Raw genomic sequence first — 22,657 nt, forward strand, 5'->3', positions numbered from 1 at the left:
ATACACACACTCTCTCTCGCACACATGCATCTGTGAATGTTGACATTTGACAGCCACATGTACAATGTGTACGAAGAGGCATTGGTCTCGTTCGATTTTTTGGGTTGGCAGAATGTTTTTGAAATTTCAAATAGAATTTTTATAGCTTTATTCGATAGAACAAAACTAAAATCTTTTAATTTTGGGCATGGTGAGCTATATTTACATTTCCCGCGCTGCTTCGAATGTTTTTAAAGGAAATAATTAGCTTAGGATCTCTTTTTTGTTGTAATTAAAACAGCTTTCATTCAACTTTGAATACCTATGGAATATTTAAATTTGGAGTGTGGAATTGAGATGGTGATATGTTATTTTAAACTTATTAAACAAGCTTTTAATTTTGGGAAGGAATCTTTTTTGATTTCAAAATAATTGATCCAAAACGATGATAATCGTAAAAAAAACCCTTTTCTTGTTCACCTGGTCCCTTTAACTGCCTGGTGTAAATTTTCAATTAGCAAGTGTGTCCACTGTATTTGCATTGGTAGTGGTGAATACCCGAAGTTTGACAGCTCTCGCAGCGGAACAAATGTGCACGCAAACACACACATACACAACCGCACTTCCCCCGTTTCAGCTGATGAACGTAAGCAGGAATGGCGTATCGAGGCAGTGTGTATGCTGTGTGTGCTACGATAAGTTAGTAGCATATTTGTGTCGTCTTGCTTACGTTATCGCTGACCTTCTAATTGGTGAAAATTAAATCGCAAAATCAACAACAATTTCATCCAGCAACAGAGCCATCAAGAGCAGCATCGCCCGTGTGTTTGGTCGTTCATTCTGTGTCCCTGCCTGTGATTTACATTGCGTAACGGTTGTTCAGAACAGATGACGGTGACTGGCAAGTAATAGAAAGTGAGCGAACAGTCAACGGGGGAAGAAAAGTGGTGCAATTGGCGAATGCATCACCCAATTGTTTCTAGTCATCGCCCCCCCTCCTTCACGGGCAATCACCGAGGGCGACAGTTTCTGTAGCGAAAGTAAATCCTAGCTGGCGACGATCGATGTGCTGGCAAGCGATTTTCCCCTAGGCAACACACCACCAGGTGTCTGCATATCTGCTAGTGCGTATTTGAATGTGCATGTGTGTGTGTGTTTGTGTGTTTACCTCTGTCATGTTTACGCATATGCGTGTGTGAACGAACAGCAGCAGCAGCAGCAGCAGTAAGAAAGTAGCAGCTATGCTGTAGCTATGCAGCAGACAGGGAAAAGTGCAAATGGGGACTCGTGAGTTTTGCCGAGACGGTTGAAACAGAATGTAGGAATTATACTTTTAATGTGTGAGTTTATGTGTGTGTGTGTGGGTTTTGTTAATACAGCCTTCGTCCTTTTGCTGTCGTCATCGCCGTTAGAAGTCCACGAATTGCCAGCGCATTGTTGTGACAGTTCCCCGAAGGACGGAGAGTCGGGTCGATCCGTAAAACCTTGCAAAAAAGGGCCCATACGATCGTAGTACCCCCTTTTCAACAGTACGTACCTGTGCGCAAAGCTGCATGTATGTATAGAATTTAACACGAGGAAGTGAGCGTGTATGGGTTGTTGGATTTGTGTGCCCGCGGAATAACAGCGCACAGCCGAGCAGCGCAGGGAGCGACCGTGAGGGACCGCAAAAGAAGCAGGTTACGGAAGCGTGACGAAGAAGAAGACGGGCATTTGCTGGCTGGCAGTCTGGAAAACAGCACCCCTTAGGAGAAAGGGAAAATCCGTCGTCGTCATCATCAAACTCGAGGAAGGTCGAAGAACCCGGTGGCCAAGATGTCGTCGATTGTGGACATTATCAATCACTACCAGACGAGTATCAACAAATCGCTTAACGATACAGCAAGGGTAAGTACATCGGTTGCAACTCATTAAAAAGTCAACGGTCCATGGCACTTGGCCCTGCCTGTCTCTGGGCAGCTACGAAAGATGTCTCAACCCGATTTATACCGTTACTCTGAACGACTTACCTGTCTTCCGTGAGTACAAAACCTTACACAAGCCTCCTTGCTGTAAGGATGTCATGGGGTTCCATAAGTCTGAACGCCGCCAGCAGCATAAAATGTACCCCGAGTTCTAAGACCTGCTTGGATGTGCCACATCGACGTTGATAATTATGCGTTAGTAGCAAGGTCACTCCACGTGGTTGGTAGCTGAGAATTTAACCGCACAAACCGAGAAAAGATATGGTTTGGTACTTGTGATGCTGTTTCGCTTGATTATTGTGTGTTGCATGTTCATAGATAACCGGCAGCTACTAGATAGAACGTTTGATTCTCTTGTGAGTTTAGCTAACTAAAATTAAAACCAAAAATGTTTGAGCGATTTGATTTCGATTCAGTAACTTAACCGGAAAAAGCTTGACGGAAACAAATGAATGACGATCGATTGGATATAAAAAATGCATTGTTTTTAATACAAATATGTGTTTTTTTTACCACAGATTGTGCATTGTATCGGGAAGCTGTATAAGCTGCCAATATCCGTGCGACATCTGCAGGACACCGGCATCGGACGAACGGTCAACAGTTTGCGGAAGTACGAGGGTGAAGTGGGTGTTGCGGCCAAAGCCCTCGTGACCAAGTGGAAAGCGATGGTAGCAGCGGAGGAATCGGACGATAACACCGGTAATGCGGGTTCCCATGGTGAGGGTGCGGATTCAGACGGAAGACAGACCGAAGACCGGCAGCATCGGAGCGACATGAGCGACCAGGAGGAAGAAGAGGGTCATCACCATCGGACGAGAGAGCCAGAAGACGAAGATGAGGATGACGAAGATGACGACGACGAGGACGACGATAATAACGATCGTGCATCGCACAATGAAGATCAAAATGGTAGGTGAATGCTTCAAGTTAAGCAAATATAGCAGCAACGGGATGTGTACAGGATGAACTGAATGCAACGGTTAACACTTGGTAGCTAAAAATGACACATAAATAGATGCATTAAGTAAGATTGGGCTGTGCAATCTGTTGCGATGGCAAACATTTACCTTCGATTTCTGTTGGTAACTGAGGCTTTTTTACCAGAGCTATTGCTTGTATTAATGATAATTGGGTGGTTTTGTTTTCAGAATCATACGAAGAACCGTCGTTACGCGTGGACGAGGAGTATCGCGAAGAACCTGAAGGTAATAACAGCGACAGCAACGGGGATGAATCGTCGGACGGCCACATCGCCCAGCCAGAAGTACACCACGTTTTCCATCACCGTGCGGTAGAGCCAGATCATGAGCTAAGGTCCGAGCTTAAAGCCGCTTCCATGCAGTGGAATGAACATCACAATAGCTCGTCTAGTAATAATAGTAGCATTAAGAGACACTCGAGCGGTAGCAGCTCACGAAATCATCATCACAGCTCCAGCTCGTCGAAATCGGCCAACGGTTCGGGGAGTGGAGACAAACACAAAAGTCACGGCAGCAGCAGTAGCAGTAGCAGCAGCAGCAAACGCAAGAGCGACAGTGACCACCATCATCGCCATTCGTCGAGTGGAGGCGAATCGAAATCTCACAAATCTTCCTCCTCGAGGGTGGACCATCATGGATCCGCGAAAAAATCGTCATCCCACAGTGACGGCGAACGACACAAAGATCGCAGTTCCTCAAAGCATCACAGCAGCAACAACACTAGTGAGCATGGTGGCGGCGGCGGCGGCGGCAGCAGTAGCATTCATAATATTAGCATTAGCAGTAGCACTAGCAGTAATGGTAGCAGTCACGCACGGAAAGATTCTAGTCATAAAGAGAGCCGGCATCGATCGAGAGATGAGCCAAGTGGGAGCTCAAAAAGACACGCTTCGGACGAGGCGGACGTGGACGGAGATTCAGCATCATCTTCCAGCAAGCGTTCCCGCAAGGAACATAGATCCGATCGCGGCGATACTACCGATGGCACAATGCCGTCCTCTTCACACACTTCTACATCATCATCATCACATGCGAAGAAGGACAAATCGAAAGGCCATTCCTCGTCGTCTTCCTCCTCGAAGCGGCGGGAGCATCAGGAGAAATCCGAATCATCCCTGGAAAGGGTAGACGAATCAAGGTCCAAATCGAAACGAAAAGACAAATCTAGCTCACCATCCGCCAACAGCCAGGAGCCCAATAACGACGATTCCGCGGGCGAGGATGGCAACGGTGGCCTTGACTGTTCCGGTGGTGCGAGTTTTGCCGATGCGCTAGCCATGATCGGTATGCCTTCCGGGTCGAAGAAAAAGCCCCCCGGTGGTGGTAGTAAGGAGAAGGTGAAAGTATCTGTAACGAAACCTTCCTCCTCCTCCTCCTCTTCCTCTTCGTCACGCACGCAAGAAGGCCAATCGGCATCGTATGGGAGAAGCAAGCAAGATTCAGCCAGACCTTCCTCGTCTTCCTCCTCTTCCTCGGTTGGGCGTAACGGTGGCGTACCGACGGCCTCGGAGCTGCTTTCACAGAACGTTAAGCTGGAACCGCTTCCGGAGGCGTCGGAGATAGTGGAATCGCTACCGATGATTTCGCCCCACTATCGCCCGATGCCGCTCAACCAGACCGTGATGGAGTGTGTGTTTATGGGTGGTCCTAGCGGGCGTGGCAACAAAGGTCGACCCCTGACGGAAGAGGAAGCGCTCGGGCAGAGCATGCAGTCGAAGAACATGCGCACGAAAGTGTACTCTGGCATGAAGACGAACTCGAAGGGCGTCATTCCGACACTGTACGAGCTGTGCATTCGCCTGCTGCAGGACCACATCGATGAGATAGGCGCGACGGGTGGTATACCGTTCTACATTCTGAAGCCGGTGCTGGAACGGGCCAATCCGACTCAGCTGCTCCATCTGGAACACTTCAATCCGCACTTTGTCGAGGACAGTGATGTTCTGTGGGAGCAGCACTGTAAGCGTACCTTCCGTTCGAAGCAGCGCAACGAAGAGGAGCTGGAAACGTGGCGAGAAATGTTCCTGGTAAGTTAACATCATCATCGTGTCGTGTTTTGTACTCCCTGATATGCAACAAATTCTAATTCTATCGTCCCTCCCCCCCACCCCTTCCATATTGCAGCGCTGCTCCGAGGAGCGGGATGCGAAGCTGAGAAGCCTCACGCAGAATATTAAGCTGTCGCAGGAACAGGCGGCGGCTCCAATACGTAAAACGCAGCTAGCGTACGTCGACTCCGCCGTAAAGCCACCGCGCAGTGTAATAAGCAAGCAGGTCAAATACGGCACGGCTCGTGCGCCGGTCGTTTCACCCGCGGCACGTGTAGCTGCACTAAAGGCAGGCAATGTGGCGCAGGCCGGTGACGCGCGGTTACGAGTAGCGGCTGGTGTGCGCGATAATGCTCAAGCGCAAGGTAAGATAACAATGCTGCAGGCGGTGAACGTGTTACAGCGCAGCGCAGTATTAATGTTGAAACTATTCTGTACAGTTTTTCAGCCCACCAAACCACGCAAAGCTCCAATGATGGCAAAAGTATTGTCCTCCATGAAGGGTTTCAAAACCAGCTTCCGGCGTTAGGATACCTGGACTATTACTCGCCCAAAGAGTGTCAACTGTCGCGGGAGCACTGTTCAAGAAGGACTGCTCGATTTGGTACAACACGGCGCCCTCCGGAGATGCAACCAATGGCTCTAGGTTGTGGCGTTCAATAACACACGAAACAACGCATTACACTCATCTAGTTTACTCCTTCTTAAATCACTTTTTGAACGCGGTGTTAGGTTTTTTTTAAAGTGTTTTCTAAATTACGTTTTACATCGTCACTCAAACGCCTTATTTATGCTATGTCTCTTTAATATCATCTTTTACAAATCGATCTGTGCATGTCTACGCTGAGTTAAATGCAGGTTACATAGTGCAGTTGGTAAAATATATATGACAACAAGTAGAATCGATCTCGCTATGCGCAGCACCAACTACCGAACGGCTATTAGTAAATGATTGTATAAAAAGGTATCAAACCTACACAGAACAAGTCCAGCGCCATGGGCTACCCTATACAGCCTGAGTGCGGTGTATGAAGTAACTGAGTTTATCATGTCATTGATTGTGTGTGTGTGAGCGTGTGTTCGATTTTATTTTTCTTTCTTCCCTCTTAATGTTCTGATCGATGCAGTGTGGTTTGTGGATATACATATTAAAAGTATAGGACACAGTTTACAGCGGAGGGCGTGTAATGAGCGGTTCGTTTATGTTTGTTATATCCAATCGTTTGCCTATTATACTACGTACGTAAAATACATATTATTTGAAATTTTAACGATGAATGTTTAATTAAATTCACTGGATAGATAAACGTATATATCCGAAACAACATTTGGCGGTGAACATTTCCAGAATATGGCACCATACACAAATAATTGTTCACAAATGTGATAAGAGTGTATCGCTAATCTAAAAGGCTACAGATGCCGGCGAGGGGGCCAACATCTGTATAAGCTTCAAAGCATTCAGCATCATACATCGTTTTTGCTGGATTTCCAGGAACTGGCGGGCAGTTTGCAAAATTCGCCTCCAATTGTCAGAGCGTCGGTGGTGTAATGGTCAGCATAGTTGCCTTCCAAGCAGTTGATCCGGGTTCGATTCCCGGCCGACGCACGAAGCTTTTTTAACATTTTAAATAAAGTTTGACCGTTATCATGGCTAATTTTACCAACCAACCTACGCGCAATGTAGGAAAGAAATAAACTCCTCAAATCAGCGAACATTACATTACAAGACATTCAGTTATGTTTAATCTTGGGCTTGTTGAAAATATGTTAGTAAAAAAATATGTATCATCATTATAACATATTTATTAGGTTTTTGGTGTATTGTAAGCAACAAAATTGTAGTTGTAACTCTCACCAACACAAGCATTCGATAGCCGTGATCGTCTAGTGGTTAGGACCCTACGTTGTGGCCGTAGTAACCCAGGTTCGAATCCTGGTCACGGCAGTGTCATAAAAACACTGTCACGGAAGAATGTGTGTGAAACGGATTATTTTGTGAAACTTATTGTTTACCTGTGAAGTAAAGTAGTATAGCACAGTAAACAAAACAATAATAAATTTGTAATTTGTTAAAGATTAAAAATAAGATTAAAAATAACATAAAGAAAATATGTTTGGCAGGTGAGAGAGGGTGTGTATGTGTTGTATTATGCCATTATTTGGGAGACGATTGAATAGTTCCAATAGCAAATAGCTTGTTGATTGATTTACCTGACCTTCTTCTTTCTTATCCACTCATGCACGTATGTTATTTGTGTAAGAAACTTAAGCTATTTCGCTGTGATGATGCATGGTTTTCTATTATGGATTTTGTTGTAATTTGTCGTTTTAATAACACCACCTTTATGATGCATCTAATTTATGTGATAATTAATTAACCGCCCCATTTGTTTTCAGTTTTTAAAACATTTATTAACTTATCCATTGTGTGTGTGTGTGTGTTTGTTTTTCGTTCAATATTATCCAGTATTATTGTTGTCTCATTTCTTACACTACGCTTATGATAGTTGCTTGCACCACACTGGTCTGGTACGGCCTGTAATGCGGCAACAAACCGGGGGCATTGTTTGCTGTGTGTTATGCCGTTGCACGCACGTGGTTTACTGGTATACTGACGCACGCACCACACAACATGGTATAGATGGTTTTGTGTTGAGATTTGGTTTTATGTTGTTCGCTGATGATTACATATAGAAGTGGAGTCTACACAAATACGGTCGGTCGGTCAGTATGTATCGCTCTATGTAACCTGTGGTAGTATATCTCGTTCGTTCTCATCAGACCCCGACCCGGCACCACATCGGCACACGTGTCATCGAATGGCTGTTGTGTGTTTTCCATTGACACCGCCGCATCGGTAATACTTAATTCGCAACTGGATTTTTTTGCAATTCGTTCTAATTAATCACAGTGAGAGCCGTTTCCGTATCGTCCGAGCCCGTGCTCTCGCAAAAGAAGATCAGCGCATAATCAACAAGTAGGTACACTATAAAATGGCCCGCTTCTCCCTTGCGTAAGCAGCAGCACGCCCACTGGCCGTCTTACAGCGTGCTTCTGCCGTCGGAGAGAAGGGCAAACAGAAAAGAAGGACCAGCACGGCCGTGTGAACGGAGGAGATAGCTTAGTAATGCGGATTGCATTTAGTACTGCATCCTGCGTCGGGAACGGCGGCGGTCCGGGGGCGCGCGGTTGCTTCGCTAAGTATTGTCAAATTGTATTCCGGGCACCGGCGTTCTGTTTTGTTATAGTAACACCAACACAATATTTCATTTCACGTCCGGCTTCCAGTTGCTTACCCTCCCCTTCTCAAAATAGTCTTCCGCAAGTGAGAAGCAACCATGTAAAAAATGAATCTTTTGCAGACAAATTGCTGCAATTAAGCTCAGCTTAATGTTGGGAAGCAAAACAAGGAAAAACATAACTACAGGTCCTGCTGCTGAGGGGTGTCGACTCGACTGAATTAGGCTCTACGAGTAATGGGAAATCCGCCACGCAATGTCCGTCGTACGCAACGTAAGAGTACGATAACAGAAAAAATCAACTGATAAATAGCTCGCTATGTGCTGAAATGTGGAAAACAATGGGGGAAACCGGACGGTTAAGGAATAGACGCAAAATTCTCACCCAACATGAGCGGAAGCGGACTAATCGTTCGACTCTATAAACAAAACAAAAACAAAACAAACATCGCCAGCTGTTTTATCGTACGCCGAGTGCGTGGTGCGCTTATTCACGCATGTACGGATAATCGATGTCCTTCAGCGGGACGAACGTTTCCTTGATCGATTGCGGAGTGGCCCACCGCAGCACGTAGTGTGGTCCGCCGGCCTTGTCGTTCGTGCCGGACATACGGCCACCGCCGAACGGCTGCTGACCGACCACCGAACCGGTTGATTTGTCGTTCAGGTAGAAGTTACCGGCTGTCATCTTGAACTCTTCGAGTGCTCGTTTGAGGAATGCTCTGAAAAAGAACATAATTTACAGTTAAAACCGAGCGAGCGAGCGATCGAGCTATCCTTCCCCCGGGGCACGGCGGAGGATGTACACTTACTGATCCTGCGCAAACACGGCACCGGTCAGTGCGAACCGGGTCGAGCCACCGACCAGCTTCATCGCACTGTCGAGATCCTTATCCTTGTACACGTAGATCGTGAGCACCGGGCCAAAGATTTCCTCCGTCATGATGCGATCGGTCGGGTCCGTGGTCTGCACAATGGTCGGCTCGATGAAGTAACCCTTGCTGTCGTCGCACTTGCCGCCGCCGAGAATGGTCAGATTTTTGGAGCTGCGGGCGTGCTCGATGTACGATTTGATACGCGCAAATGCTTTGTCGTCGATGACGGCCGAAGTGAAGTTGGAAAAATCGGTCACGTCGCCCACCTTGAGCGTGTCGCGGATCATCAGCAGCCCGTCCTTCACCTTCGGCCACAGCGACTCGGGCACGTACATACGCGAACAGGCCGAACACTTCTGGCCGCAAAACTCGAACGCGGACCGGATCGTGCCGTTCACCACCGACTCCACATCCGCGGACGGATGCACAAAGTGGTAGTTCTTGCCGCCGCACTCGCCAATCAGTCGGGGGAAATTGTTGTAGCTGTTAATGTTCTCGCCCACCTGGCGCCACAACCGGTTGAACGTTCTGAAAAGAATTGAATCGAACCCCGGGGGGTTTAGTGTGTGTATTTTTACATCGATGTTGTTCTCTAAGGATACTCACGGTACTGATCCGGTAAAGTTGATACCGGCCAGATGCGGTGAGGCTGTGATCGTATCGCCAAAGACAGGGCCATCAGTGGGCACGAAGTTTACCACACCCGGTGGTACGCCAGCCTCACGCATGATCTTGAAAATGACGTAGTTGGAGAGCAGGGCAGTGTCGGACGGCTTCCACAGCACACCGTTACCCATGAGGGCGGGCGTGTACGCCAGATTGCCGCCGATGGCAGTGAAGTTGAACGGACTGACGGCAGCGATGAACCCATCGATGCCACGGAATCGCATCGAATTTTTCGTCACCTTCGCATCCTCGCTAATCGGCTGATATTTGGCCGCCTCCTTTAGGTAGTACGTGTTCATGCGGATGAAATCGATCAGCTCGGCGGCGGAATCGATCTCCGCCTGGATCACGGTCTTCGCCTGCCCGAGCATGGTGGCTGCGTTCAGCTCCTGGCGGTACGGACCGGCCATCAGATCGGCCGCCTTCTGCCAGATGCGAATGCGCTCATCGAGCGGGGTGCGGTCCCACTTCACCTGCGTTTCCGTGGCCGTCTTGATCGCCTTCTGCAGCAGCTTTTGATCCGCGTAGTAGAACTGGGCCAGCTTGTGTTTGTGGTTGTGTGGCATTACCTGGTGACGCACCTCCTTCGAGCGGATCTCTTCCGAGCCGATGACGATCGGCACGTCTTCCATCTTGGAGGCGGCTTTCTTCAACGCACTTTCCAGCTCTTTGCGTTCCTTCGACCCTTTGCGGTAGCCGAGAATAGGTTCATTCTCCAGCGGGAATTCGGCCAGCTTGGGGGCATGCACCACCGACGACGACATTGCGCGGACGCCATACCTATAAAAAACATATAAGCAACAAAACAAGGTCGTGAAATCAGATGCGTAAGCGGACGTTGTCCGCGAATCAACAAATTTATGATCATTTCATTAAGCATTCCGCACAAGTGGTTGCGGGTGAATGTGTGTGTGTTTTTTATGACGAAAACACATCCAGCGAAGCTGATCAACTGAGGGCGATAACTGGCACGATATTGTGAAGAACGATCAAAAGCTGAATAGAAGTGTATGAACTGGTTTGAAAAAAGTCTTGTTTACATGTAAAAAAAACAACGACATTTCTCTAGAATTTTGGCATGAAATATACACACACCGGACATTAAAAAGGCAAACATGAGTGAGGACATCCAGCATTCACGTGATATTTGTTTGAAAAAGAAAAAAATCAATAAACCAATATGGTCGATGCCGCTCATGGTCACAACAGTTTTCTTCCCCAATTGTGGCCAGTTAATGCCAAAACTGGGAACTTGTATGCAGTCTCTTTCATGCACGTTTTGAGTATTTAATTATGACGCATAATGTTCCACAACATAAGAACCATCGATTAATCATCAAGCTCGGGCTGCTCGAGGATAAATTGTTTTGTTGTAGTTAAAATATTTAAATTTCGATCCCTAGCTTTAAGCCAACAGCAAAAGAACCATGTTTCGCGGCTTTTCACTTTCCCAATCCAACCAATTGGATATTCCGCTCTACGATGACGTCAGTCGATAAATATAGCACTTATGCTATATTTACTACACAAAGTGTTGCGTTTAGATGTTTTTTTTGCGTGTCCTTGTCCTTCCAAGCCTCTACCCGACAGGTTGAGGTGCAACATTAATGCGGCAAACAAGACGGCAGCCAGAGTATATGCACTATTTCTAAACATTGTAAAGCATCGCCCACTCACACGGGCTGGCTGGTGTTGTAAGATAAGCTGGGCAGACCAGCAGAGACCAGCCCCATGCATGTGTGTACACCGGATAGTCGTGGAACACATTTGATCGTACCAAAGTGCAAGCGAACGGCGGCCCTAAGCTGCGCTTTGTCCGTGGTCAGCTGATTTATAATTGCTGACAAAGCACAGCAATAGCGAGCAAAAAAGAAGTAAAGCAACAAAACAACAACAGCTAATGCATTAAGAGCCATAGATATGAATTGCATTGTCAACCGCAGGTGTGTTGGTACGCTCGTTCGAGGCATTTCTAGCGAACAGGTGAGTAAATGTTCTTTATCTTAAGATACGGTTCGGTTGGAACGAGACAGATTGATCGCATGAGCGCAGGTGCAAGTACACAACAGTATCGTGTGTGTGAGGAGTGTGTTAGAGAAAGAGAGCGAGAGAGCAGCCGCAAGATTGTTGTGATGTGCACAGCGTGCGTTGCTGGGTTGTTTCTATGATTTATCTGATTGCTTGGATTGCAGGTTGATAGCAAGTACTATTTTTGACATCGCAACCAATCGCTTTGGGGCGGTATTGATTTCGTTTTGCAAAGTCTTATCATTTCCGAGACGATTGTGGAAGGCAACGACGCGTGGGACAATCAAACCATTTCAAAGCTATTGAGATTTGATTTTTCTATTATTAGATAATCCTAGTTTCGCCTCGATATGGTACCAGGACTCGTAAAAGATACGAATACTCTTTACAACCCAGTGCTGGTTACTATCGACTTGTAACGAATGACGAGGAGAGAGAGAGAGAGAGAGAGAGGGAAATATTTAACGATAAATAAACATACTTCAAATCCTGCTACCCTTCAGAGCTGACAACAATTTGCTCTCGATGGTGTTCCTCTCCCTTCGGATACCAGGACCGTAGGACGGGTTTGTGTAACAGGCTTTTCATGTATGGACGATCCATTATGTTACCAATGCCACTTGTTTCGTATCGCGGTTATCGATTCTCTCATACGATTGTGCATAGTTTAATATGCCCGGTATGCAAATATCTGTCCCAGATTGAATGCTGAGAGCACATAGTTGGCAACTTAACAACTATTATAGTAGTTAACACAAGACATCCGTCATACGGTTCGAATACGCAGTGAGCTTCCTGTTAATATTTGCTTTGCAAAAGCAAGGCCTTGAAACCGAAAATATCTGCTCATTATATGCAACTCTGTGCACTGTTGCAGTTCTGGTGGGCGTAGGAGGTGCATTCGACAGGGGTTTGTTCGCTTCGGGAGAGTGATTGGTGTGAGAGAGTGCTAAACAAGAGCGCACTGCCACAGTTACTTTCTGTTGCTGCTGCTCCTGCTGTTGCCGCTACTCATCGAGCAAATGCAGGGCCACGTACAATTAAAAAAAAAGCCAAAAGAAACTAAGTGGGCAAGTGCAAGGAAATGTAAAGTTTTGTTGCAGATCGATGATCCGTGAAAGATGTATCGAATTTGTTGGGCACGAAAATAGAACCCTCGCCACAGTCTGTGGGGTGGTGCATCGCTTCACTCGCTGCTTGCCTTCTTTTACCGGCTGACAATAGTTTTGCGCCAACTTTATCGGGCGATACCATTTGGGGTGTGTGATGCTTTGAACTGACCTTTGCAGGCTGGCGACCAGCGTTGTCCCTGCCGCACTCTTGCAAACGGTGAACATTGTTGTTATGTTGTGCTGCTGCTGCTGGTGCTGCTGCTGCTCGGTGGCTACTTTTCCTGCTTCCGGTGGTGGTGGTCGGTAGGGGTGATAATTTTCACGCGATTACGTGACGGTACGGAATTTCCCGTGGATCGATTGAACCTTCACTCTGTAGTAAGATGTGCTGCGGCTACTGGTGCGGCACGACTTTCAAGACCAAACACACACACACACTCACACACACACTTTAACGCGCTCGCTGTATCCGAGACGGGGACTAATTTACACTGTCCCGCAGTTGACCGTTTGCTGGAAAGAATGTGTACTTTAGTATAAGGAAACGAAACCCCCGTAAGGAAAAGACAGAGTAATATTGCACACAGAGTATGGCCCCGAAAACACGGCCGTTGGCCTTGGCCAGACGGGAGAGGTGCTGTAGTTAAGCGGATAATTTCGCGATAGTTCTGTGGCAGAAATTACGTAAGGCCACCCCGCCAACTAAGATACACAGCGGCAAAACGGGAGGGCCCGCTATTGCTCACACACTCACTCTTTTCAGAACGGAACGCTCTCGCTGCCGCTGTTCTTTGCACGCACTGCCGACCGCAACAACCACTTGACGGTGTGTTGGACCTGGGGATCGCGTTGTACCGCGGCAATATCACTCGACGGACAAACTATGACCACGAGCACGTCGTTTGCAAGGCGCAAGTTTTTGAGATCGGTTCCGAATGCAATTTTTCCCACCCGCGTTGCTTCTTTATTGCTGGGCCCATTGCCGCCGCACCAGCTGCTGTCTGAAATGAGAATGAGAAAGAGAGAAAGGGGGTTGCGCCAGAGCGGGAGAGTGAGAATGCGAGTGCATATCGGATTGCGAGAAAAACATCACACACACACACACAGACACGCACACACACACACACACACAAACAAAGGCAAATGCACGGCGGTGGCTTGTGAGAGAACGTCACAAACCCGCATGGAGTTGTCAAATGATGGATAAAATTGTTCACTCTTGCCATTAATCCAGCCGGGTTCAGTTCTTTTTACAATGATTTTTTTTGTTTAAATTTACCGCCGGTTGCAGCAAATAAGTGTAATCTATGACAAATGACATACGTGTGTTGGATAGTTTACTGCACAACACCTGCAAATACAGCGCACACCAAGAATCAAAACAACCGACATGAAACACTCATCGTGTGACGAACGATATGTGAGAAATGGTGCAACGTGAGAGGAACAGAAGCAGGAGAAAAAATCGATAACGTGAGAGAAAAAGAGCTAGGGAGCGAAGTTGATGACAGTTTGTGAACAAAATATTAAGCTATCCGAAAAGTGTTAGCGGTTTAAATGTGCCTTTGATTGGTATGGGTATGTCAATTATGTTTATGATATAAAAACACTTGGCCATTATATTTTTTTTATTCAGGTGGAACGGTAGAAAAAAGGCCGTATTGCTCTATGCCATTTTGATAGTGTGAAAGAAAAATATATGTAATAAAATTTAAATAAAAAATGATATGAAAAAAATATAGCCATATTGTTTTATCTACGTTCGCAACTTGACGAAAAACTAGAAAAAACCACTTGGTGTTCGTGGCGCGGATGCTAGCGGATGCTTGGATGCTTTTAATTTATTTAATTTTTCTTATACAATACACCATATTTGTACTTACAGTGGAGCGCCGTTTATCCGGGCTCATCGGGAATCGATTTCGCACGGATGCTCGAATAACAAGGACAATGAGTCAAAGTATATGTTATATCAAAAAATCCTGACTTTTTTTTGAAATTTATATTATGTTTTGATAAAACCTAGCCAGTTTTTTCATAAAGGATATTTCAAATGTGCCATAAATTAAAGCTTGTTATGATAATGTGCTCTGACCCAAGCGCCACAGATTAAGCTTAAACGACTGGAAAATTGAATATCCATAGAAAAAAAAAGCTCCACAGCTTCATTGGTTTGATCAATAGATGGCGTATTAAAACTGATTATTATATTGCTATCCTTTTCTTGCAATGTGTTTCGGCAAGTTTCATCTTATCATGACCTATATAGCCTTCTAACTTTCCGAGCAAAAATCTATATAAATGGTCGTGTGGTCAGATACGTGGGTATAAACACCAACGACCATTACTCAAATCTCACTTGCTTCAGTGCCGGTGGTTTCCATTGGAGTTTAGTATTTAAACAATTGTATCGCCGTTCTAGTTCTAGCGATGCATAACTTCAATGCGAAACCATACAACAGTACAGAGGAAATGAGAAAGCTCTCCTCCAAGCGATAAAGCTCAACTGGTTGGGGTATCCTACCAACAGAGAAGCGCCACCAGCTTTTTTGCTATTTTTAGAATGCATGAGTCGTTTGCCGTCTGCTAAATGAAGTCTTTCTATATTCCGTTTAGGTAGAGTGCTTGAGTCGTTTTGAAGCCGTTTAGTGGTCGTTTAGTGGATTTGTGGCACTTGGGGATAACCGTTTTTCAAACATCCTCCTCAGCACGCAATGTCACCTTTGCATTAAACTGTCATTTCTTAACAGCACTGATAACCGGACAGCCGGATAAAAAGTAGGGCAACCTGGGGAAAACTGGTTAGGTGGGACGAAATCGTCACCTGCATTATTGGAAAATTTCCACGTTCATAATGACTTCTAATGATTTAAAAACAACAAATACAATGTTTAAAGCCCACCGTGAACATTTCATAACTTAAGATTTCAAAATAATTGAATAAAGCAGCAAATAAAATGTTTGCTAGAAACGATGTAATTTTCACCGTCTCGAAAATAAGCTTTCGTTAGAATTTAACACATAATTAGAGAAAAAAGAATGTGAACCCAGGCACCTGATATTTATCTATGATTCACGTAACCATTTTTTAACCCAAAAGTATCTATTTTAATTTAATGCAAAGCCGGGAGACATTGTTCGTACTCGCTAGTGTAATTTCGATTTTCACTAGCGAATCTGGCGGCGGTTGGAGGAAGCTTTTTTTGGCCAAAAAGGAAATAGTCGTGCCGGATCTCAAATTTGAGTAGTCATCGTTTTTTATGCGAAAATGGCTGAAATACTTGCACAACAAATTTATCTATCAATTTCAACACATTTAACGCCTGGTTTAAGAAAAAAACATGGAAAAATAACATATTTTCTGAAGCGGCTCCATTTTTTTTTGGTAAAATTCTTCCACCAGCCACCGCCAGATGAACTAGTGAAAAGCGAAATTACACTAGCGAGTACGGACAATGTTCTCCGGTATTTACACTAGCGTGTACGGGCAATGTCACCCGGCCTTAAAGTTTTAAAGTTTAACTTTCTTCTTCTTCTTCTTTTTTGGCACAACAACCGCTGTCGGTCAAGGCCTGCCTGTACCACCCACTAGTGAAGTGAGCTTGGCTTTCAGTGACTTATTGGTACCATAGCACGATAGTCAGCCCTACGCATGGGGACACGGTCTATTCGGGACTTGAACCCATGACGGGCATGTTGTTACGTCGTACGAGTTGACGACTGTACCACCAGACCGGCCCTTAACTTTAACTTTAAGTTTGTAAAATATTTCACTTTGGGCAAAATAGTCGTTCCAGCTGGGGGCAAAATGTTACACGAGCAACATGATGAGGCTGTGGTATAAGCTAGGGTTGCTACAATATACTAGCTTTACATGCATACAATTGTGCTGTGTGTATACTATATCGACAAAAAAAATTATTGACAACGCGTGAATTATTGAAAAATTCAGACATTTTACTAAATTATTCGACAAAACACTTAAATACTAAACTTAAATCTCTAGTCTTACAATTCTACCGTGATGCAAGAGCTTAAACCAAAGCCTAAAGCATTTTGCCCCATAGAAAGACCATTTTACGCCGCACAATACATTTTCACGACTTTTGATGTTGATTTTTAAGATTCATTTTAAACGCATATGTTTGTTATTATTGTGTAATCTTCCGATTGGTTTTCATGAATAAGACGTTGATGTATCGATTGCCGTCAAAATATTAGTGTAAAGTGGTTTACCTAATAAGATACAGACCAAAATCCTTAACATGTCCATTTTGCACCACTTTTCCTTACCCGTATAATCGGCGCCTAACATTGAACAGTTCTTTAAACTACACTGCGTTTCATGATTATGGCTTCACCTAGTTTTTTATGATTTAAGGGAGTTAAAAATTATCGGATAATTTTGAAAAAAAATCATACGTTTTCCAATGCGTTTGAAAATGATAGCCTCATTTCGGTATTTCATTGAAAACTAAGGGAAATAACATATTGTTATGGGCCAACCTGATGATCCCGTAGATCGCCACCGAGGACACTCATCGGGCGTAGATCGAAGTGTGTGTGCGATCTATCGGGAGGTCAGCGAAGGCGCGCTCGGCACGATGCGTGAGTGCCGATAGGAGAGGAGAAGGATATGGCGCGCGCTTGAGCAAGGTCGTGGAGCAAAGTGTTTACAAATCGTTTATAGGTAAATTATAATAAACTAGGACATTCCGATTACCTCGTTTCAAAGGAAGTAACGCGCTAACGTTTCTTTAGCGTTCTTCGAAAGAAAACTAAAATATAACACATATATTGATAAGTTTATTTAAATCTAGTGATCAGTTGATCCAAGTAGTTTTGGCATACTATCGGTAAGATTTAGCAAAGACTGAATAGATAACGTTCGCCAGGCATTTCTATTCGTTCTCGATAGTATTTAGATGAGAAGAAACGGCTGGCCAAGTCATAGTATTTATTTGCACTCTTTCCAGGATATCCTTTGTTTTCTTGCTAACATGTACTGAAGCGTTATCTCGTTGGAATATCAACTGGTAGTTGTTTTACATGTTCAGGTGAGGTTTCAAATGATTGTCTATGATATGGATGTACTAATCACTGTCCATTCGTGTTGGAATAATCGCCAAATCATACTTCCCATAGCTGCTAAATGCACCCCATATCATTAAAGCCGGGTTACATTGTCCGTACTCGCTAGTGTAATGAAAACTTAATGTAAGACATAAGTATTCTACTTTTTGTTGCCGCTACTGTAGGTCAATTGAAACTGTAGGCGCTAATTGATCAATAAACAAATAAAAAAAAACCACTGGGCTCTAGAATTCTTTGACGGACCTTGACTGAGACGGATATAGATCCGAATGGGGTTAGGATCTTTTCCAGGATTGGTATGAGATCGAAATCATTTACAAAATAGATAACCAATCTAGATCACAAATTCTAGGACCAATATAAGTTCGGAATAAGTTCTAAGACTGGTATGGGTTCAGTGATAGTTCTGGTATAGGTATGGAACCAGTATGGGATAAGGTCCACGGCAGGTATGGGACGGCCTATGTAAGATATTGACCAACTCTAAGACCTGGAATCAGTGACAGATTTGGTGCGGGTTATTTAAAAGTGGCAGGAAGAACATGGGGTTGACAACAGTACTAGAATCGGTATGGGGTCTGAACCAATTTCTTTATGTAACCACCTATTACACATGACAATCTTCAGTCTCAGAAAAATCTTCAGCAAACCCATCGAACTCCGGTCAAAATTGTATGGAGTTGGAGTTGATATGATGGGCTCGATGGATAATTTTTTATCACACAATTTTAAACAGTTTTCTTGTTATTATGTTTCGTTATATGTTTTGGTTTTAATAATACAATCGAAAATACGCTACATGTGATTTTTGGCTGCATATTATTCATCAACGACATTCATATCATGAATCAACGACTACGGAAAGCACCAGGAATCATCGAAACGGAACCAACGATACCGACCCTACGCAATGCCCCAGGACTACTCTGAAAATGGGCTCATGGAACGTACGCACTCTAAGCGAAGCCGGAGCCTTGAAAAAACTTGATGATGCCCTAGCCACACTGAGCATGGACCTCGTAGCTTTACAAGAGATTCGGTGGCTAGGGAACGGTGTGCACAACAGGCGTGGTAAGCATTGCTACGACATATATTTCAGCTGCCACGACCGCCACCGCGTGCTCGGAACGGGTTTCGCCGTAGGTCCCCGGTTGAAACCCGCAATCATGGATTTCAAGGCTATAAACGATAGGCTATGCACCCTGCGCATGCGAGGCAAATTCTTTAATATAAGCCTCATAAACGTTCACGCCCCTACCGAAGATAAAGAGGAAGAGGAGAAGGACCTTTTTTACGGCCGCCTCGCTAGAATTGTAGATGCTTGCCCCAGGCATGACCTCATAATCATCCTGGGGGACTTCAACGCAAAAGTCGGTAGGGAGCCAATGTACCGCCAATACACTGGCTGTCACAGTCTGCATGAGCACAGTAATGATAATGGTAGTAGATTGGTCCAGTTCGCCGCAGCGAACAATCTGGTTGTAGGAAGTACCAAATTTGCGCGCAAAAAAATCCACAAGATTACGTGGGCGCACCCGGGTGGAGAATCCTTCAACCAGATCGACCACGTGTTAATAAGCCGCCGACGACAGTCGAGTCTGTTAAATGTCAGAACATATCGAAGAGTCAATATCGATTCCGATCACTACTTGGTTGGCTTAGTGATACGTTGTAGAATCGCCCGCCCCCGCGCCAATGGGGGCGGAGAAAACACGCAGGCTCGGCTCAACACGGACTCTCTAAGGGACATTGCTGTCCAACAGGAATTCAAAACCGCTTTAGAAGAGTCTCTACTACCAGAAGACAGATACGAAACTACGAGCGAGAGGTGGAACGCTCTAAAAACAAAAATAATAAACTGTGCAAGAAATATACTCCCACCACGTCGTGGCAACACCAAATCTGGCTGGTTCGACGATGAATGCAGACAAGTGACCGAACGTAAGAATACTGCATACCGAGCAATGCAGCAACGGCATAGAACGCGGGCATGCGCAGAGGAATATTCACGGCTTAGACGCGAAGAGAAACGAGTTCACCGCTCCAAGAAGCATGCTTTGGAAGAGCAAAACATGCGGGAACTCGAGCAAACCAGAGAGGCGTACGGACCGACACGAAAGTTTTACCAAGCGATAGCAGGTCACCGAAACAACGTTGTACCTAAGGTAACCTGCTGTCGCAACAAGGATGGAGATCTGGTCAGTAACCAGCCAGAGGTCCTCTCGCGGTGGGCTCAGTACTTTGATGAATTACTCAATGACCAGTTTAGCGAACAGCTAGAAGCGCCACTAGCAGATAATGTCATGCTACTGCCACCTAGCATAGATGAAACACGAAAGGCTATCCGTCGGCTGAAAAATAACAAGGCACCCGGAACCGACGGAATTGCAGCCGAACTGGTCAAGAATGGAGGTGCACGACTAGAAAACGAGATTCATCAAATTGTTACTGAGGTGTGGGATAGCGAATCGATGCCTTGTGATTGGAATCTCGGCATCATCTACCCCATATACAAGAAGGGAGATAGGTTGGACTGCAACAACTACAGGGGTATTACGGTGTTGAATACCGCCTATAAAATATTCTCCCTGATCCTTCAGGATCGCCTTGTCCCGCACGTCGAAGAGATAGTAGGAAACTATCAAAGAGGATTCCGAAACGGAAAATCAACCACTGATCAGATCTTCACCATGCGGCAGATCTTGGAGAAGATGGCTGAATACAAAAACGACACATACCATCTCTTCATAGACTTCAAAGCCGCATACGATAGCATAGCCAGGGTAAAACTGTACGACGCTATGAGCTCTTTTGGAATCCCGGCCAAACTGATAAGGCTAGTTAGAATGACTATGACCAACGTCACATGCCAGGTTAGGGTGGATGGAAAACTCTCAGGACCTTTTGCTACCACCAAGGGTCTGCGCCAGGGGGACGGGCTTGCCTGTCTCCTATTCAACTTGGCGCTAGAGAGAGCCATCCGTGACTCGAGGGTGGAGACTACGGGAACCATCTTCTATAAGTCAACCCAGATCCTGGCATACGCTGATGATATAGACATCATTGGTCTGCGGCTCTCCTATGTAGCAGAAGCCTACCAAGGGATCGAGCAGGCGGCAGAGAACCTCGGATTGCAGATAAACGAGGCAAAGACCAAACTGATGGTGGCAACATCAGCGGGCCCGCCAACAAATAATCAGAATCTACGTAGGCGTGACGTGCAGATAGGTGAACGCACTTTTGAAGTCGTCCCACAATTCACCTATCTGGGATCAAAGGTCAGCAACGACAATAGCATGGAAGCTGAGTTGCGCGCAAGGATGCTGGCTGCCAACCGGTCATTCTACAGCCTGAAAAAGCAGTTCACCTCAAAGAACCTGTCGCGACGGACGAAGCTGGGACTATATAGTACCTATATAGTACCAGTACTCACATACGCTTCTGAGACATGGACACTGTCCAAATCTGACGAATCCCTCTTAGCCGCGTTCGAGAGGAAGATGCTCAGAAGGATACTTGGCCCCGTATGTGTGGAAGGACAATGGAGGAGCCGCTATAATGACGAGCTATACGAGATGTACGGCGACCTCACTGTCGTACAGCGTATAAAGCTCGCCAGGCTCCGGTGGGCTGGCCATGTTATACGCATGGAAACGGACGACCCAGCCCGTAAAGTCTTTTTAGGCCGTCCACAAGGACAGAGGAGGCGTGGTAGGCCCAAATTGAGGTGGCAAGATGGCGTGGAGGCGTCCGCCATTAAGGCCGGGATAACGGACTGGCAGACGAAGGCGCGAGACCGTGAGCGGTTTCGGACACTCCTGAGGCAGGCCAAGACCGCAAAGCGGTTGTAGCGCCGGATAAGTAAGTAAGTATTATTCATCAAATGAATTGTTTTTTTCCCATAAATACTGTATATTTGTCTATTTATGATAAAGATTTAAATAAAAAAATTAAGATTTAAGATCAGTAATCTTTAGCTATCCTTAAATGCGATGAAGACGAAATACCTGTTTCAGCCCGTAATATGGCCCAACTGGGAAGCAGTGTATTTATTGACGCCGACAACTTCGAGGGGATAGACGAGTTATCCTATCTGGAGACTGTCGCTACTTTATACAACGACATCAGTAGGGAAATGTGAAGGGGAATCGAGAAAACTGCGGACTTCACCATCTGCTGAGATTCAGAAGACTTCGTGTTGTGGACAGACAGCAGATTATCCTAAGGGCTCATTGTTAACAGCAGGGCTGTCATCCTGTTACGTCCTCAGTGGCGCGCTAGAGACAAGTCATGCTCTCCCCGCATTGCGTGTGTGTGTTTTATTGATATTATGTCTGTGTTTCATGTAACAACTTTACCAACGAATAGTTAAATACACATTTTCTGTTTGAGTCGTATAAGCTTGTGTATTGTTTCATTTATATGGACACAACACTTCGAGACCATTAATATCCTTTGAAAGCTTATTATTTAAGCTTTCTTGCTAAAATTATTCTACGACAATACGAGCTGCCTTTCGAAAGTTATTCAGATTTTTTGCTGTGGCGAACGAAGACATGCTTGCAGGCATGTTTTGAAGACATATCTTGATTTTTAATAGTTCCTCTTGAGTTTTTGCGATAAAACTGTTGGAGTAGAGCATTTGCATCATGTTCGTCCAGAAAAT

The 22,657-nt window shown here is 45.3% G+C and overlaps 2 protein-coding genes and 2 non-coding genes across 7 annotated transcripts; 3 read left to right on the top strand and 1 right to left on the bottom strand.

Moving 5' to 3' along the window:
* The first annotated feature begins 118 nt into the window (after positions 1-118).
* Positions 119-6,245, top strand: LOC1274511 (transcription elongation factor B polypeptide 3). 3 transcript variants are annotated; one of them, XM_061647033.1, is made up of 5 exons: positions 119-1,866; positions 2,462-2,855; positions 3,095-4,953; positions 5,051-5,339; positions 5,415-6,245. In XM_061647033.1, the coding sequence occupies exons 1-5, from the start codon at positions 1,795-1,797 to the stop codon at positions 5,501-5,503; spliced, it is 2,703 nt and encodes a 900-aa protein (XP_061503017.1). In that variant the 5' UTR covers positions 119-1,794; the 3' UTR covers positions 5,504-6,245. The 3 variants fall into 3 exon arrangements, with proteins under 3 accessions (XP_061503017.1, XP_061503016.1, XP_061503019.1); XM_061647035.1 differs by having other exon boundaries at positions 594-1,103; XM_061647032.1 differs by having other exon boundaries at positions 590-1,866; positions 5,051-6,245.
* A 266-nt stretch (positions 6,246-6,511) lies between these two features.
* Trnag-ucc (transfer RNA glycine (anticodon UCC)) lies at positions 6,512-6,583 on the top strand. Its single transcript has one exon. It is a non-coding gene; the product is annotated as a tRNA-Gly (tRNA).
* A 267-nt stretch (positions 6,584-6,850) lies between these two features.
* On the top strand, positions 6,851-6,922 carry Trnah-gug (transfer RNA histidin (anticodon GUG)). The gene has a single exon. It is a non-coding gene; the product is annotated as a tRNA-His (tRNA).
* A 441-nt stretch (positions 6,923-7,363) lies between these two features.
* Positions 7,364-14,326, bottom strand: LOC1274512 (delta-1-pyrroline-5-carboxylate dehydrogenase, mitochondrial). Of its 2 annotated transcripts, XM_313649.5 has the most exons (6): positions 14,221-14,326; positions 13,652-13,898; positions 13,067-13,410; positions 9,698-10,537; positions 9,029-9,619; positions 7,364-8,938 (listed from the first exon to the last, which is right to left on the bottom strand). In XM_313649.5, exons 3-6 carry the CDS (start codon positions 13,120-13,122, stop codon positions 8,704-8,706), a joined length of 1,722 nt encoding a protein of 573 aa, XP_313649.4. In that variant the 5' UTR covers positions 13,123-13,410; positions 13,652-13,898; positions 14,221-14,326; the 3' UTR covers positions 7,364-8,703. The 2 variants fall into 2 exon arrangements, with proteins under 2 accessions (XP_313649.4, XP_061503043.1); XM_061647059.1 differs by lacking the exons at positions 13,652-13,898; positions 14,221-14,326 and adding an exon at positions 13,483-13,623.
* Positions 14,327-22,657: the final 8,331 nt, after the last annotated feature.

This window comes from Anopheles gambiae, chromosome 2, assembly GCF_943734735.2.
Source record: "Anopheles gambiae chromosome 2, idAnoGambNW_F1_1, whole genome shotgun sequence".
Classification (NCBI taxonomy): Eukaryota; Metazoa; Arthropoda; class Insecta; order Diptera; family Culicidae; genus Anopheles; species Anopheles gambiae.